General features: G+C 52.5%; 1 protein-coding gene across 1 annotated transcript in view; it reads right to left on the bottom strand.

The window, feature by feature from the left end:
• The window catches only part of TAOK3 (TAO kinase 3), a 107,889-nt gene that overhangs the window by 11,472 nt on the left and 78,848 nt on the right, over window positions 1-17,569 (bottom strand). The window contains exons 14-16 of the mRNA XM_064168712.1: window positions 11,575-11,709; window positions 1,878-2,114; window positions 291-419 (exon numbers count right to left, since the gene is read on the bottom strand). Coding sequence (XP_064024782.1) covers window positions 291-419; window positions 1,878-2,114; window positions 11,575-11,709 — 501 coding nt within the window. The remainder of the gene's footprint in view (window positions 1-290; window positions 420-1,877; window positions 2,115-11,574; window positions 11,710-17,569) is intronic.

Here is a 17,569-nt window from a genome sequence, read left to right as displayed (position 1 = left end):
GAGGAAAAAGAGGAAGAATTCTCTGTCAAGTCCTCCATTCCATCCCCCCTTGGTTCTAAAGATGCTGCTCTGGAGCAGACTGAGAAGGCAGCTCCAGCACCTCCACAGATTGTTCTAGAAACGCTTCCAGATGCTCCCAGTTCCTGGAAGTTTATTTGCTGAGAATCTAATTCTGCTTCCAAGCCAGCAGCATCCTTTAAAGCCCTGGGCTGGCACGAGTTTATCAAACCCAAAGCCAGGCTGATGCTCACTCCACACCCCTCCAAGCCCTACAAATGATGGTTCCTTGCCTCTTTAATCTTCTCCTTGCAAAGCTTGTATTGTTTCTTCTGACTTTCTAAAAAGGTCGCCAGGTCTTTCTTTTGCTGAGCCAAAATCTGTTGCTGGAATTTCTTTTCATCTGCTGCAGCTGCCTTTGCCTGTCAGGCACAGAGAGAGAGAGGAAAAGAGAGAATAAACCCAAAGGGTGAAGGAGCAGGTACTGAATCCAGCACACATCAGCCTTCTGTCATGCACTTCTTGGTCCATCGCTGAGCTAGGCAAAGCCAGAAGCATTCACCCACATCAAAGCTGCTTGCACAAACCCCCATGGTGCCCACAAACATCTAAGAGTCTCCTGATGCTTCTGACCCTCTCCACCAAAACCACCCAGGAGGCTGAGACCCCACTACACTGACCACAGGGACCAACACCTTGATTCTGAAACAGACTCAGCAAGCAGCAAGCTCTGCCGCTTCGACAGCCCTGAGGCAGAAGCTCCCCTTCAAGGTCTCCATAGTTTGTAGGTCTCTTCCAGCCATGGATGATGCCCATGGAGGGCCCATCATGGAATGGCTTGAGTTAAGGGCACCTTAAAAGATCATCCAGTTCCAACTCCCCTGCCATGTGCAGGGACACCTCTCACCAAACCAGGTCGGCTCAAAGCCTCATCCAGCCTGGGCTTAAAGGTGTCCACAGCTTCTCTGGGCAGCACATTCCAGTGTCTCACCACTCTCAGAGTAAAGAGCTTCTTCCTGATGTCCAATCTAAATCTGCCCTGCTCTAGTTTAAAACCATCACCCCTTGCCCTATCACCACAGGCCCTTACAACAGTCGCTCCCTAGCTCTCTTGTAGTACTGGAAGGACACTAAAAGGTCCTCCCCAGAGGAGGAGGTAGGATGAGGTCAACCAGGTTGGATGAGACTTCCAAGCTCAGCCAGTCCAACCTAGCACCCAGCCCTGGCCAATCAACCAAGTGCCCCATCCAGTCTTTGCTTGAACACCTCCAGGCACGGTGACTCCACCACCTCCCCTGAGCAGCCCATTCCAATGCCAATCACTCTCTCTGCCAACAACTTCCTCCTAACATCCAGCCTAGACCTGCCCTGGCACAACTTGAGGTTGTGTCCCCTTCTTCTGTTGCTGCTTGCCTGGCAGCAGAGCCCAATCCCACTTGGCTACAGCCTCCCTTCAGGTAGCTGTAGACAGCAGGGAGGTGGTGAAGTCACCGTCCCTAGAGGTGTTGAAGCCAAGCCTGGCTGGGGCACTTAGTGCCATGGTCTGGTTGCTTGGCCAGGGCTGGGTGCTAGGTTGGCCTGGCTGAGCTTGGAGCTCTCTTCCAACCTGCTAGATTCTATGATTCTGCAGGCTGCACACCCCCAGCTCCCTCATCTTCTCCTCACAGGCCTGTGGTCCAGGCCCCTCACCAGCTTCACCACCCTTCTCTGGACACATTCTAGTACCTCAGCATCTCTCTTAGCAGGCTGACTTGTAGCAACCACTGCACTTAAGAGCAGGAGGTTTAAGCAGCACTCCCACTGTCACCCCTTAGCGAGCTGCTGCGCACCTCTGCCCCCGACCTTCGCCAGCAGCTGCGGGAGCCCAGAGCGCTACTCACCTCTTTCTCTATCACAGCCACTTGCTTCTTGGCCAGCTTCTCCAGCTCGATGGACGAGTTGTTGGCATGTGTCTCCACCTCCTTCTGCAGCTTGAGGCGGTGCTCGTCCATCTCGGCCTTCAACTTGTTCTCCAGGGCGATCAGCTGCTTCTGGTGCTGGCGCCGCATCCGCTTATATCCTGACATCTGTTCCCGCAACTCGTTCTCCTGCTCATGCTCATGGATCTGTCTTGTAACCTGGGGTCAGGACAAAGGGCAACAAGTGCTACGTGGCCTTTCTCCACAGGCAAGCTCACTCCCCTGCTCACTTCTTACCTGTAAGCCAGGCCCTGCTTGGCTGTACCTTTAGAAGCTGCCTCGCAGAGGCTGCTCTGCTGGGTCTCAGAAGGTGCTGCTGTTCGGTACCACAGATCACAGAATGGGTTAGGTTGGAAGGGACCTCACAGCTCAGCCAGTTCCAAGCCCCTGCCATAGGCAGGGACACCTCCCACTAGAACAGGTGGCTTAAGGCCTCATCTAATCTGGCCTTGAACACCTCCAGGGGGGTTGTGGAGCACAGAATCACCCAATGCGATCAAAGATCGCATTGGGTGATTCTGTGCTCCACAACCTCCCTGGGCAACCTGTGCCAGTGTCTCACCACCCTCAACCTGTGCCAGTGTCTCACTACCCCCAACCTGTGCCAGTGCCTCACCACCCTCAACCCGTGCCACTGTCTCACCACCCTCAACCTGTGTCAGTCTCTCCCCACCCTCACTGCAAAGAACCCTTTCCTAACATCCACTTTCAATGTCCCCTCTGCCACTTCAAACCCATTCCTCCTCCTCCTGGCATTCCAAAACCTTGCCAATAGTCCCTCCCCAGCCCTCCTGTAGCCCACTTCAGATACTGGAAGGCCACTCCAAGGTCTTCTCCAGGCTGCACAGCCCCATCTCTTTAGCCTGTCCCTATAGCAGAGCTGCTGCAGCCCTCTGAGCATCTTGGTGGCCTCTTCTGGACTGGCTCCAACAGTTCTATCTCCAAGTTTCCCTCTCCTGGCGCTGATCCCCCTCTTTCCCTGAGGGTTTTGTCTGTGTGCAGTAGCAGCTCCCCATGCCATGGCACAAAGAAAGGGAACAGCAGCTCACTAATTGCTGCAGGAAACACTAGAGGAGAAGTGGAAACACAGGTGGCTGCTGGACAACCTTCTTCAGACTCACATCTCAGAATGCCAGGTTGGAAGGGACCCCAAGGACCATCTGGCTGATGGTGGAGTTGAAAAGAGATGCTCCAGCACCCTGTCAAGTTGAGTCTTAAAACTGTCCAATGTAGGGAATTCACAGCTTCCCTTGGGAGATGATTCCCAATCTCTGACTGTTTTCATTTCCTTCTGGAGCCAATGGGAATCTCCCCAGCAGCAACTTGCACCTATCACCTCTTGTCCTTTCCATGGGACTCCTTGTAAAGAGGGAGTCTCTATCCTCCTGGTAGCCACCCTTTATGTACCAGGACATGGAATCCTGAGGGTGACATGGACTTAGAAGACAGCATCCACTTTAAGAACCTCCCTCCCCAACTCACCCATCCTTCCTCTCCTCCTCAAATCACCACAGTTCCAGTTCAGTCTCTTGATCTCTACCTCTTTCAACAAGCAGCCTGCTTCAAAATTCCTTCTCAAGACTGAGGAGATGGCAGACTGAGCTCAGCCCCTAGCAGAGCTGAAAGTTGTCTAACAAGGGAACACTGTTCTGGAACTGTGTGCTCTTAACAAGATTGATCAGATGGTCTAAGCAGATTTCAAACCCTGCTCAGCTGAAACAACCTCACAGGTTCCACATTTCATTTCCATGCCCAAGTGCATCCATGGGAAAGGAAGAAAGAGAAAAAGCAGAAAGCCACCCAGTAAGCTGTGCCAGAAAAACTTGTCAGGAGGGAAGGCGAAAGGAAACGCTTCCATTTCCACAGGAGAAGTGCCCAGGGCTGAAGGGTTGATTTAAACACACCCCAGGAACTTCACACATGAAGAGCTGCTGCTCCAGGACAGCTCTGGGAGCCAAAGCTGGGGCCCCTGGTACATGTCCAGAGCTGCAGTCCCCAGTCTTGACTCTCACACTCAACAAGCATGAAGCAGAGAGCTCAGCTGAAGGTGACCAGTGAGGCTCCCTGCTGCAGTCTGCAGGAGCTCAGCCTTCCTGATGAACTCCTCCACAGCAGCCAGCAGAAAGAACTGGCACCCACTACAGCACCACTGTCATCTGAAGGCCATTTCTCAAAGTAGGCCCAGACACAGGATGAGAAGCACCTGCAGACCTGAGAAGGCTCAAGTTCAACAGAAGAAGAGCAGCAAACCAAACCCACTGGCCACAGCCCTGTGCTTCAGGACTAGCAGCCATTAGGAAGCAGTGTTCAAGCAAGAGCTGCAAAACCAGTGAGCAATTTTACCCCCACGACTGATGTGTCACCAGAGGCAGGCAGTGTGCTGCCACCTGTTCCAGCTCAAACCACTCCCAGCACCCAGGAGGAGTGTGAAGAAAAGGGTCAGGAAGAATCTTCATAGAATCGACCAGGTTGGAAGAGACCTCCAAGCTCAGCCAGCCCAACCTAGCACCCAGCCCTGGCCAATCAACCAGACCATGGCACTAAGTGCCCCAGCCAGGCTTGGCTGCAACACCTCCAGGGATAGTGACACCACCACCTCCCCTGGGCAGCCCATTCCAATGCCAATCACTCTCTCTGGGAAGAACTTCCTCCTAACATCCAGCCTGTACTTCCCCCAGCACAACTTGAGGCTGTGTCCCCTTGCTCATGCTAAAGATCTAATTTATCACCATAATCTCTAATCAAGGCCAAGCCTCTTCAGAACTCCATCTTCAAAGACAAGGTCTCCAAATGGTGATCTCAGGGCAAGGATGAAATGGGAAGACATTAACATCAGTTCAGTACCAGAGAAATACCTCAGCCTAATCATGAATGAATAAAGGATTATGGGTTTAAAGACTAAGCCCCTAACGAATGAACAGCTTGAGCAACCACTATGTTCAAAAGGAAATCTGGGCAAGTTCCACTCAGCACCTTTCTGCTGTTCTTAACCAAAGGCCCTTGGAACTTTACAAAGCACTCCACAACCTTAATCCCATCGATTAATGATGGGCAAAGAGACGCCAGCTGCATTGCTCGCTGCAAAAACTGCTTCTGCAACCAACCAGGAAATGTCAGGATCCTCCAGAGCAGAAAGCTGCAGCTTCCTGAAGCTCTGTCTGCAGCATGCAGTAATCAAGCAGGTCATCAGCAGAACCAGAAGGCTGGTGGAGAACAGAACAGCTTTTATCAAGGTATGACATTTTCTCAGCTCTTATCTCTCTGCATCTTTGGCACACGCAGAGCTGAGAAGAGAGAAGTCTTTTCCAACCTACTCCTACAGGCAGCTCACTTGTCACAAAATCTAAACTTTCTCTTCTTCACCCCTCTAAGGTTCTTGCTTTATGTAAGGAAGTTGGGATCCTAACTTCTCCTCTGAGCCTCTTCAGAGCTCCTTTTCCTCCACAACCAAGACACTGAACACTTCCAAAGGACAGTTATTGTCGCCTCTCGAGGGCAAAACACTGAGGAAACTCTCTGCTGGACTCAGCAGAGTACTGAGCAAGATGCTGCCAGCAGCCTCTCACAGCAAGAGAAGAGCTTTGAGATGTTTTGAGATGAGGAAGGACAAGTCCAGCACGTTTAGAGCAAGGATCTGTAAAGACAGCAGCTGGACGAGTCCATCAGGAGAAACTCAGCCACCTGAAAAGAAATATTGCTTCGGCAGCAGAGGCTGCAGTGGAACAGCCAACCTGTGAACACAGCTGCTCTGAGTCAGGCCAGCCTGGTGTCACCCTACAGCAGGCTGCCCACAGCCTCAGCCAGCCTGGCCTCAAACACCTCCAGCCATGGGGCCTCAACCACCTCCCTGGGCAACCCAGTCCAGCCTCTCACCACTCTCCTGCTCAACAACTTCCTCCTCACATCCAGGATGACTCTCCCCACCTCCAGCTTTGCTCCATTCCCCCCACTCCTGGCACTCCCTGACAGCCTCAAAAGTCACTCCCCAGCTTTTTTGGAGCCCCCTTCAGATCCTGGAAGGCCACAAGAAGGTCACCTGGGAGCCTCCTCTTCTCCAGCCTGCACAGCCCCAACTCTTTCAGTCTGTGCTCACAGCAGAGCTGCTGCAGACTCTGAGCATCCTCCTAGCCCTGCTCTGGACACACTCCAACACCTCTACATCCCTCTTGTCCCAGGGGCTCCAGAGCTGGATGCAGTGCTCCAGGTGGGGTCTCAGCAGAGTAGAGTGGGAGAATCCCCTCCCTGGCCCTGCTGGCCACACTTCTGCTGCTGCAGCCCAGGCTCTGCTTGGCTTTCTGGGCTGCAAGTGCACACTGCTGGCTCCTGTTGAGCTTCTCGTCCCCCAGCACCCCCAAGTCCCTCTCCTCAGGGCTGCTCTCCAGCCACTCACTGCCCAGCCTGCATTTGTCCTTGCCATTGCCTCGACCCAGCTGCAGGACCTTGCACTTGGTCTTGTTGAATCTCATGAGGTTGGCCTGTGCCCACCTCTCCAGCCTGTCCAGGTCCCTCTGGATGGATCCCTGCCCTCCAGCCTGTCTGCTGCACCACACAGCTTGGTGTCATCAGCAAACTTGTTGAGGGTTGGGCTTTGCAGACCTGGGATGAGATCACATCATCCTTTTGCTGGCATTTGGATTTCAAAGGGAATGCCAAGGCCTTCAAGAGGATCCACACTGTCTGATCTTCCTATGAAATTTTGACTAATCACTTCATTTGGAATCTGTAAAACCAGCTCTGGAGGCAGTGGGGGAGCTAAGGGGTCAGGCATGAAAGGCACCCAGAAATAAGATCAATGCACTGCTGCACGTGCTTCAAAACCACCCTGCGCCTGCAGATGGTGATAGGTGCAGCCTTATCAACATGCAGAACCTCTACTCTTCAAACAACAGCCTCCTGAGCTTCAAGGCTCAGAGTTCTGCTTCTGTTTTCTTCTTTTTCATTTAGGGATCACAGAGCCTGCAAAACAACATGGAGATGTAGTAGGTACCTGAGCTCCATTTCGCACAGCAACTTCCACTGCAACAGCAGAAAGGTGCAGCCTGTTTCCCACCACTGCTCTAAGTGAGCTGTGATACTGTGCCTTGCAAAAACCCAAGCCAACAACAAAACAACCACCAACAAATCACCCCCAAAATGCACCCCAAAAATCAAAAGAGGTGGAAAGATTGGGTCTACACAACAGCCAAAGAGACAAAGGGTCCAGGAGAGAATGATGAGGATTAAAGGTGCTGTTTGAATGATGACCAAAGCACATTCACAGGCTCACAGGATGTCAGGGGTTGGAAGGAATCCAAAGAGATCATCAAGTCCTGCCAGAGCAGGGACCACACAGTCTAGCTCAGGGCACACAGGAACACATCCAGACAGGCTTTGAAAGGCTCCAGAGGAGGAGACTCCACAACCTCTCTGGGCAGCCTATTCCAGTGCTCTGGGACCCTTACAGTCAAGCAGTTCCCTCTTGTGTTGAGCTGGAACCTCCTGTGCTGCAGCTTCCACCCATTGCTCCTTGTCCTATCCCATGCAGCAGTGGGAAGAGCCTGTTCCCCCCTCCTGACCCCCAGCCCTCAGAGATTTATAATCATTTATTAGATCCCCTCTCAGCCTTCAGCTTTCTTAGCCACATGAGTGCATTGTTTCTCAAAGCATCACTCCAAGGTGCATTCCCTGTTTCTCTGTGGATAGTTCACTTCCCTGTTTTATTAGCAACTCTGTCCAGTTTCCTTCTTATTCAGGTGAAGCTTTTGCAGAGCAACAAGGCAGGGAACCATGCTTCCAAACCTCTGGGACACCTGGAGTGTAGATGCTGTCTATGTAGTTCCCCTGTGACCCTGCACTCACAGAAACCACTGGAGCTTGTTTTTTTGGGGAAGAGATCCAACTTCCAAGTGCCAGCATCCTTTCAGAACTGCCAGTTTCTCCCCATTTGCCAGACCTTGACTCATGGGTAAACAACAAGGGCTTGAGGACCCAAGATCCTGGGCTCCTGTGAAGGAGCATGAACAGCCCCTGGCTCAGATCTGGTGCTCTGCCTGTCTAACACTGCCCTGCTCTCATATTGAGGGGTGGTGATCAGCAAATGCCCCAGCACTCCCCAGGTATCACCCCACAGAAGTGAATTTGGGGTCAGAACTCCCATTTTCCTGTGTCTCTGCAACACAGGCCACCTGAAGCTCTCAACCTGGTCAGTGTGGTTCAGGCCTACAGAAGGTGTCCCTGCCCACACCTCAGGAAGGTTTGGAACTAGACCATCTTTAAGGTCATTTTCCAACCCAACTCATTCTATTCTATTCTGTGTAACCCTTCTGTGCCCAGAGAGTGCACAGTGCTGAGAAACCAACTGCTGGCCAGGCAGCAGCAATGCAAGGAAGCATCAAAGCAGGCTGGTTGGGTGAGTTTTGAACACTGGGACCTTGAGCACCCATTCACACAGGTTTGGCTTTTTCAAGATGCCACTGAAGAGTGAATTAACACAGAGAGAGGAATGAAATGTGAATTTCTGCTCTCCCACTGTGAAATCCAGACATGTCATGTACCAGCTACATGGCTGACCTTGCCCTCCTTGCAGATATTAGAGCAGGAGACAAAGGGGCAGGGACAAGAGAAGTTTTCCCTTGGCCAGAAGAGCAGCACCACTACTCACTGACACCATCCAGCCACTGAATGGAGATAGGATGCATGGTGATGAAGAAGGCTGTGTGCTGACAGCTCTGCTGGCACTTATGTTCCTCATGTTTTGTGAAATAGCTTCCAACTTAGCCTCTTCTTCCCCCCTTGATTTCCATTTTGGAAGATGAAGAGGTGGGAAAGGAAGATTACTAAAGGGAAAGCTCACCACAGGGTTAACTGAGATAAAAGACTCCTGTTGTAAACATGAGGGAACTTCTTCCCCATCACCTCAGAACCTAAGGACACAGTGAGACTTCCTTTGGTACTGAAGTGGTGCTTTGGGAGCTTGTCTCTATACTGGGAAGGGGATCCATATACCTATGAGTGGGGCAAGAAAGCTTCTGCAAGACACATCCTCCCACGTGCTTTTCCAAGGGGCTGAGGGCTGACAGAGGGAGAACTCACAGTAGGATTTCTCCCTTCTCCAGGAGATGCTGTGCTGGAAATGTTCACCTTCTGTGTGTATCTGGCATGAGCCCAGACATGCTCCAAGTTACAGCATGTCCCACAGAAACCCAAAAAACAGAGTAGCTGCCCCAAAGCCTGCCAGCTTTCCCAGCCAGTATTAATTGACTCTTCATCATCGTGTGGTCACTGAAGCTGAGAGATCCAGCAAACCCAAGTGCCTATGGAATTAAGGTAGACAGTCCCAGCCCCTCACAAGGCTGCCATAGTATTCAGGAGTGACCTTGGGACATCAGCATCTCCCTCAGAGCTTAGAGGTCTGGGAAGACCTCGCAGCCCACATCTTGATACCAGCAGCTTTCATCACCTCCTAAGGGGACCTTGCCATGCAGTGGCTCCTCTGAGCCATACAAGTAGCCCAGGGATGACATGTTCAAGAAGACAGCACTTATGGACTCTGCTGCTGAAGGAGGACAGAAGGTGCAGTAGCCTTCCACAGGGAGTAAAACAGTATGAATATATTCAACACAGATCTATTTATCAAATTGTATCTGTGCCTGGAGTGTGACCAAGTCATTCATCATTTCTTCCCTCCAGCCAACCTAACTGGATCCTGCCTGTGTTTGTTCAGTGCAGGCAATAGTGCTGCTGCACTTTGGGGGGGTGCATGCACACACACACACACCCCTAAAGAGGAAAAGGCACAAGGCAGAGGTCTCCTGGACACCAGAGATCCTGCCTGTGTCAAGTGTGCTACATGGAGTCCTCTAATGCACCCATTTCTAGGTCACTCTTCCAACTAGGGGAGAGGAAGGAGGGAAGGGGACACTGACCTGAGAAGCACTCACAGTATGGCTACCCAGAAGTACACCTGCAAAAGATGCTCCCCTGAAACGTCAGCACACGAAACATCTGGCCAGAAGTCTGAATGCCACAGCATCCTTGTCGATTTCAACAGCAGCAGCAGCCACAAGCACACAGGAGGAAGAAAAACCCCACTGGCTCCTGGTGCTGCTGCTGCTGCTTTCCCCCTCCACTCACAATCCTCACACACACGGAGCCTTGTGCATGTGGAAATGGGAAGCGATTCGAGGGGGAGGGTGAAGAAATGGTGGTAGAGAAGGAAAAAAAAAGCCCCACCGTTGGGGCAGGGTAAAACGAGAAGGGGAGGGCTCACCGGTGTGATTTCGGGGTTGGTCTAGGATGATGTCATAGCAGTGAGCAAGTGCCATGGCCAAACAGGGGGTACTTTCTAAGGCTCCCCCATCCATCTGACCTCTAACAGCATCGAGCTGAGATATCGAGGCTGACATCCCTTGCAGCTGCGAAAAGGCCATTTCCCACCCCTTCCCCCTGGACCAAGGCTGCTCCCGACCGCAGCCCGGGCGGCTGCGAGGCGGGGGAGGCGGCACACGGCAACTAACTCTTCCGGCACACACCCCTTTCCCTACTACAAAGGCATCCACAGCAATCACATTTGCGATAGTACAAATCTGGATGGATTCATCCCATCCCCTCCCCCCCCCTTCCTCCCTCTTTGTAAGCCCCCACAGCCCCCCGCCGTAAGCCCTTCTCCGTTATCGCAGCCCAGCAATCCTCGCTAGGCACCGAGCTGGAAGATGCAGGCACGGCGGAGGCTGGGTGAAAGAAATGAATGAATGAATGAAGGGAGGGAGGGAGGGGGGGGGAAAAAATCCAACTGAAAAAAAAAACCAAAACCCAACCCAAACCACCAAAAAAACCCCAACAAACCTTCCCCAAACCCACCAAAAAAGCCACCCCAGCCAGCAGCTCGGCTGGGAAGCAGCAATCTTATTGTTTCAAAGCCCATCTGCAGCTGCATCTCCGAGGCATTTCAGCACATTGCCACACTTCATGCACATGCAAATCAAAGAGATTGACAAAAGATCAATGGGGAGCGGGGGGGGGGGGGGGTGAGAAGGGAGGAAAAATAACCTCCCCCTCCCCCAAACAATCGGGGAGGGGAAGGGAATGCGAGATGATGTTAACTTCACCCTGCAAGGTGCCTTATCTCCCACAGGCTGGGAACACAGAGAGAAATGGAATCTACAATCACAGAAGGAGAAGGGTTGGGAAGGGACCTCTGGAGATCGTCTAGTCCAAGCTTCTCCTCCAGCCCCCAGCCCCCCCGATATATTTAAGGTGTTTGAGGCCAGGCTGTGTGAGGCTGTGTGCAGCCTGCTCTAGGGTAGGGTGTCCCTGCCCACGGCAGGGGGGTTGGAACTGGCTGCTCCTTGTGGCCCCTTCCACCCCTGACCAGATTCTCTATCCGAGATCTCACACACACACAGGGAGCTAAAACATCTTTCGGTGCCATACGGAGTTGCTATGCCAACAACAACAACAAAATAATTGGGGGGGGGGGGGGGGGGGAGGCAATAAAAACCCCAAACCCCACACAACAATAAAACCAACCGAAAAAAAAAACCCCAACCCCAACCCACCCCACCCCCAAGACCCAAACCCCGCGAAGGCACCCCGGAGCCCCGGGCGGAGGGGGGCAGCAGGGCGGGCGGGGGCTGCTTACCAAAGATGCTGATTTGATCGTGGCAAAGCGCTCTCGGTTCCGGTAGTGGAGGGCCTGATTCTGCACTGACTGGGTAGGCCGCACCTCAGGCCTGCGATCCCTGTGGCCCACCTCATCCCTTATAAATACATGATCCTGCAGGAACGGATAAAAAGAAGGGCAAAGTCCGGCTGTGCTCTTCCCGCGGCGGCTGCCTGGCGCTCAGCCCTCTGTCTGCACAAGCGCCGCTGTTGGAGAGGCATAGTTCAGCTGGCTGCTGGCCCCGGCAGCTCCCACCGTACTAAATGAATAAGCAACACATTGCAGGCTGGGGTTCGGCGCACGTCAGCTGATCGCTAGCAGGATGCCTTCCGATGGCTCCACTTCTCTCTCTCTTTTTCCTTTCCTTTTTTTTCCCCCTTCTTCTTCTTCTTCCTTTTTTTCCTTTCTTTCCCCCCCCCCCTCCTTTTTTTTTCCCTCCCCCCTCCTGTCTTTTAACCCTTCCGTATGACAGCTGTGCCAAAAAACCCCAGCCCCGACGGCGTAAAGCGAGGCGGAGCGATCGGACTCCTCGGAAAGGTCGGCTTCAAGCACTGCCAGCCAGCGATCCCCTGCAGAACGTGATTCCCATCGCCGGCAAGGAAGGAGCTGTTCCCTTTTAACACCAGAGCAACATTTTGCCTCATTCCCTTCGCTGAGCTGTTCGTCCTCGATAGGCTTCCTTTGTCTCCTGGCTGCTATCTGCCGTGGAGGATGAGCATCCTCGGCTAAAGCCACGGCAAGCAGGAGAAGCTCAGGAAAGCCTCCATGACCATTCAGGGATCCTGCTTTCCAGTCATGATCCTGCCCGGTTCTAGCACTTTCTCTCCACAGCCCACAAAGGATTCCGAGTTATTTATTTATTTATTTTGGCCTCCCTTTTAAAGCCACAGCTCCCAGCTTTGGGCAGGGACGGCTCCGGCGCTCGCCCGCAAGGCTTCGCGGTGCTGCCTCCGCCAGACGCCGCCTGCCAGCTTCGCCAAGCAGCAAAGCTTGGCTCCGCCGGACGGAGGAGAGACCCTCGGCAGAAAGGCTGCTTGGAAAACGCCACCACGGCCTGGCCTGGCTAACCGAAGTGGTGGCTGCCAAAAGGCAGCGTCCCCACAGGCTCCAAGCCTCAGGATGGAGCAGCCTTCGGACGCCAGGCTGGTCCTGCTGCCTCCCGCCGCAGCATGCCCAGCGGCGTGGACTCCACTGGGCAGCAGCACTGGTGGCTGGTGTTGGTACATCTGCCACGCTGCCGTCTACCAACGTTTTGTGACTCCTGTCCGTAAGCTGCAGCTCCTAAGAACTCGAAGGAAAACCAAGGTTCTTCCTGAATTAAACAGTAGAATCGGTTTGGCTGGAAGAGACCTCCTAAGATCACAGACTCACAGACACACCCAGGCTGGCAAAGGCTCTCAGCATCACCAAGCCCAACCTAGAACCCTACTCTGCAAGATTCACCTTCAACCAGATCCTCAAGCACCATATCCAAACCACCCTTAAACACATCCAGGCTGGGTGACTCCACCACCTCCCTGGCCAGCTCATTCCAGTCCCTGACCACTCTCTCCGTGAAAAACTTTTCCCTAATGTCCAACCTAAACCTCCCCAGCCTCAGCTTGAGGCCATTCCCCCTTCTTCTGTCTCCAACTCCCTGTGAGAAGAGACCAACTGTCAACCTAACATCACCACGGCCTTTAAGCCATGTCCCAAGTACCATGAACTGTCTGGGGTGCAAGGTAAAGGCTGCAAACATGAGCAAAGAGCAAACCAAAGGCTCCAACCCTTGCAGAGTCCATCTAGGACTCCCTGCCTCTGTGCACCAGGTGTTTGCAGGCAAGCAGAGGCAGCTTTGTTGCCCAGCCATGCCAGAGCAGACACCTGCAAGGTCAGAAAGCCCAGCGGGGAGAGACCAGCCAATATGGAGCAGCACCTCCACCACCACAGTGCTCTCATGCTCCTCCTACCCTGCAGACACTTCTTTTCCTCTCTGATGTCCTCAGCTACTAGCTGTGATAAGACAACCTGGTCTAGTGGAAGCAGCCCCAGCCCATGCCAGGGTGCTAGAACTAGATGATCTTGAAGGTCCCTTCCAACCCAAACCATTCTATGAATTATGACAAGGGGGAATGGTTTGAAGCTGAGGGAGAGGAGATTTAGTCTGGAGCTCAGTTCATCGGCACAAGGATGGAACTGGCTGCCCAGGGAGGCAGTGGAAACCCCATCCTTAGAGGTGTTTAAGGGCAGACTGGATGGGGCTCTGAGCCACCCAATCTGGTGGAAGGTGTCCCTGCCCATGATGGCGTTGGGTTTGGAACTAGATGATCCTTGAGGTCCCTTCCAGCTCTGGCAATTCCAACACTCTATGAATCTATGACAAGGGGGAATGGTTTGAAGCTGAGGGAGAGTAGATTTAGACTGGAGCTTAGTTCATCAGCACGAGGGTGGTGAGAGTCTGGAACAGGCTGCCCAGGGAGGTTGTGGATGCCTCTTCCCTGAGGTTGTTCAAGGTGAGGCTGGATGAGGCCTTGGGCAGTCAAGCCTAGTTGAGAGGTCCATGATGGGAAAGTTGGAGTAGATGATCTCTAAGGTCCCTTCCAACCTAAGCCATGCTATGATCATATCATGATCATAGAATCAAGCAGCTTGGAAGAGACCTCCAAACTCATCCAGCCCAACCTAGCATCCAACCCTGGCCAATCAAATAGACCATGGCACCTAAGTGCCTCATCCAGGCTTTGCCTGAACACCTCCAGGGACAGCGACTCCACCACCTCCCTGGGCAGCCCATTCCAATGCCAATCACTTAGTCACACACTGATGCAGCTGCACCACAATGCACATAGGTCCCAGCTGGGTATCTAAATGGTTACCACTGGTGTGTTGTCTGAGCATCCTAAGAGTGCTCATGGGTGGTGAGACACTGGCACAGGTTGGCCAGGGAGGCTGTGGAGCACAGAATCACTCAATGTGATCAAAGATCACATTGGGTGATTCTGTGCTCCACAACCCCCCTTGAGATGTTCAAGGCCAGGTTGGATGAGGCCTTGAGTGACCTGTTCTAGTGGGAGGTGTCCCTAGCTATGGCAGCAAGTTGGAACTGGCTGAGCTTTGAGGTCACTTCCAACCTAAACCATTCTATGATATGATGAGTCTTGCCCAAAATCACCTGCTAGGAAGAAGCTGAGTTTTGTTCTCCAGTCCCCAGGCCAGTTCTACCACAGGCTGTCTTTCCACTCTCCTCACCTGCCCTCAACACCAGCACAACATTGCACCAACACCTGCCTAACACCGCTACATTTCTAACTAACAGCAGGCTGCTAACAGCATCTCTTCATCTTACATCCCAGATACTCTGACTGGATTCCTTCCTGATAACACTTGATAATGACACTGAGCAGATAATTCTTGCTTTGTTTTCAGGGGAAGATGTGGCTTGCTCCAAGAAACACTAGGGTAAAACCACCAAATGTACATTGCTGCAACAAAACTTCTTAGGAGAACAAAAATACCTGCTCAGGAGGCAACTGGAACAGGCAAGCTTGAGGAGCAAACAGAAGACAACTCAATAGGTAGAGAGGAGCTGATTTTTTTCCCCCTACAGAAATGAGAATTTTGCCTCAAAGGTCAATCACTTCAAAACCAGGCAGGCAGAGCTGCAAATGTGATTTGCTCTTTACAGCCCTAGAATCATAGAATTGTGTGGTTGGGGAAGTCCTCTTGAGACCATCCAAGTCCAACCTTCAACCCAACGCCACCATGGCCACTAAACCATGTCCCAAAGTGCCAAGGGCACACATTGCTTGAATAACTCCAGGGATGGGGACTCCACCACCTCCCTGGGCAGCCTGTTCCAATCCCTGACCACTCCTGCAGGAAGGCAATTTATCTTAGAGCTCTTGAGGCTGGAAGAGACCTCTGAGATCATCAAGTCCAGCCTGTGACCTAACACCACCACATGGACCAGCCCATGGCACTGTCATGGGGCATGCACAATCTTTCCTTTAACACCTTAAATCTTTCCAAGTGCCACATCCAATCTTCTCCACCGCCTCCCTGGACATCTAACCTAACCCTCCCCTGGCATCTAAACTAACCTTCCCTTGGCATAATTTCAGGCCATTTCATAGAATCAACCAGGTTGGAAGAGAGCTCCAAGCTCAGCCAGCCCAACCGAGCACCCAGCCCTGGCCAATCAACCAGACCATGGCACTGAGTGCCTCAGCCAGGCTTTGCTTCAACACCTCCAGGGACTGCAACTCCACCATCTCCCTGGGCAGCCCATTCCAATGCAAATCACTCTCTCAATTTCCTTTCCTTCTATCACTAGATACTAGGGAGAAGAGACCAACCCCCACCTCACTACAACCCTTGCACTGACACAGCATCAAACACAAGAATTAACAGAGTACAACCACAAAAATCAGAGCTATCTTCAGCAGCTGACTTGGAAACCAACACACACCCAGACTGCAACCTCAGACCACTGGGACTAGCTTAAAGCTGAAAAATTCTGTCAACTCAAAAGGAACATTCACAGAATCACAGAACATCAGGAAAGGGACCTTGAAAGATCTTTGAGTCCAAACCCTCTGTCCAGAGCACAATCACCTAGGGCAGGTCATACAGGTAGACATGCAGGTGGGTTTTGAATGTCTCCAGTGAAGGATACTCCAGAATCTCTCTGGGCAGCCTGCTCCAGGGGCTCTACCACCCTCACACTGAAAAAGTTTCTTCTTATATTGATGTAGAACCTCCTCTGCTTCAGCTTGCACTCACTGCCCCTTGCCCTGTCACTGGGCATCACTAAGCACAGAATGGTTTAGGTTGAAAGGGACCTCAAAGCTCAGCCAGTTCCAAGCCCCTGCCATAGGCAGGGACACCTCCCACTAGAACTGGTTGCTCAAGGCCTCATCCAACCTGGCTTTGAACACCTCCCTGGGCAACCTGTGCCAGTGTCTCATCACCCTCACTGCAAGGAACCCTTTCCTAACATCCAGTTTCAATCTCCCCTCTGCCACTTCAAACCTATTCCTTCTCCTGCTGTCATTCCAAGACCTTGTCAATAGTCCCTCCCCAGCCCTCCTGTAGTCCCCTTCAGACACTGGAAGGCCACTCCAAGGTCTCCTCCAAGCCTTCTCTTCTCCAGGCTGCAGAGCCCCAGCTCTTGTTGGCAAATGGTTCAGGTTGGAAGTGATCTCAAAGCTCAGCCAGTTCCAGGTCACTCAAGGCCTCATCCAACCTGGCCTTGAACACCTCCAGGGAGGTTGTGGAGCACAGAAGCACCCAATGTGCTCCACAACCTCCCTGGGCAACCTGTGCCAGTGTCTCACCACCCTCACTGTCCTGCTGGCACTGCCTTGCACATCTTTATTAACATGGATGAGGTCACTCCCCAGGCTCTTCTGCTCCCAGCTCAAGAACCCCAAGCTCCCTCAGCCTTTTCTCCACTCCATCACCTGTGTGGCTCTTGCCCACTGCAAACCAAAGCCTTCAGAGGCAGTGTTTGCAGAGGAAGATTCACTCAGTGGAAGGCCTTCCAGTCCCCCCTGCAAACAGGAGAGGCAACTGCTGAGCCGTAGCAAGGACTTCAATGGCATCATAGCAAAACCATTCTAAGAACCTCAAGAGGCCAGGAAAACAAGAGTGTGCCATCATTGGCTTTCACTAAATGCCTCCACGATCTGCAGAGAGGCTTTAAGCATCAGCAGCCTTTCAAGGAAAGCCTTCATGTCACCAACCTGCTTGACAACCACTCCAGAAGGCCCACGAGGGGTCACGACTGCCGGCACACGCATGCCAAACCTCAGTAAGTCATTACCTAAATAGCCTTTTTACATCTCATAAAGCCAACATCTTTTCCAAGTGTGACTCATAAATCTTGCTAGGTAAGAAAACAGCCTCTGCTGGAACTGGTGTGGAGCTGCCATGCCAGAGCTCTCTCCCTCCACAGAACCCAGGGGGAATGCTGCCCGTTAATCACGGCAGCGAT

The sequence above is a fragment of the Pogoniulus pusillus genome, chromosome 30, assembly GCF_015220805.1.
Source record: "Pogoniulus pusillus isolate bPogPus1 chromosome 30, bPogPus1.pri, whole genome shotgun sequence".
Taxonomy (NCBI): domain Eukaryota; kingdom Metazoa; phylum Chordata; class Aves; order Piciformes; family Lybiidae; genus Pogoniulus; species Pogoniulus pusillus.
The sequence above is the reverse complement of the archived record's forward strand: the minus strand, read 5'-3'. Positions and strand labels throughout refer to the sequence as shown.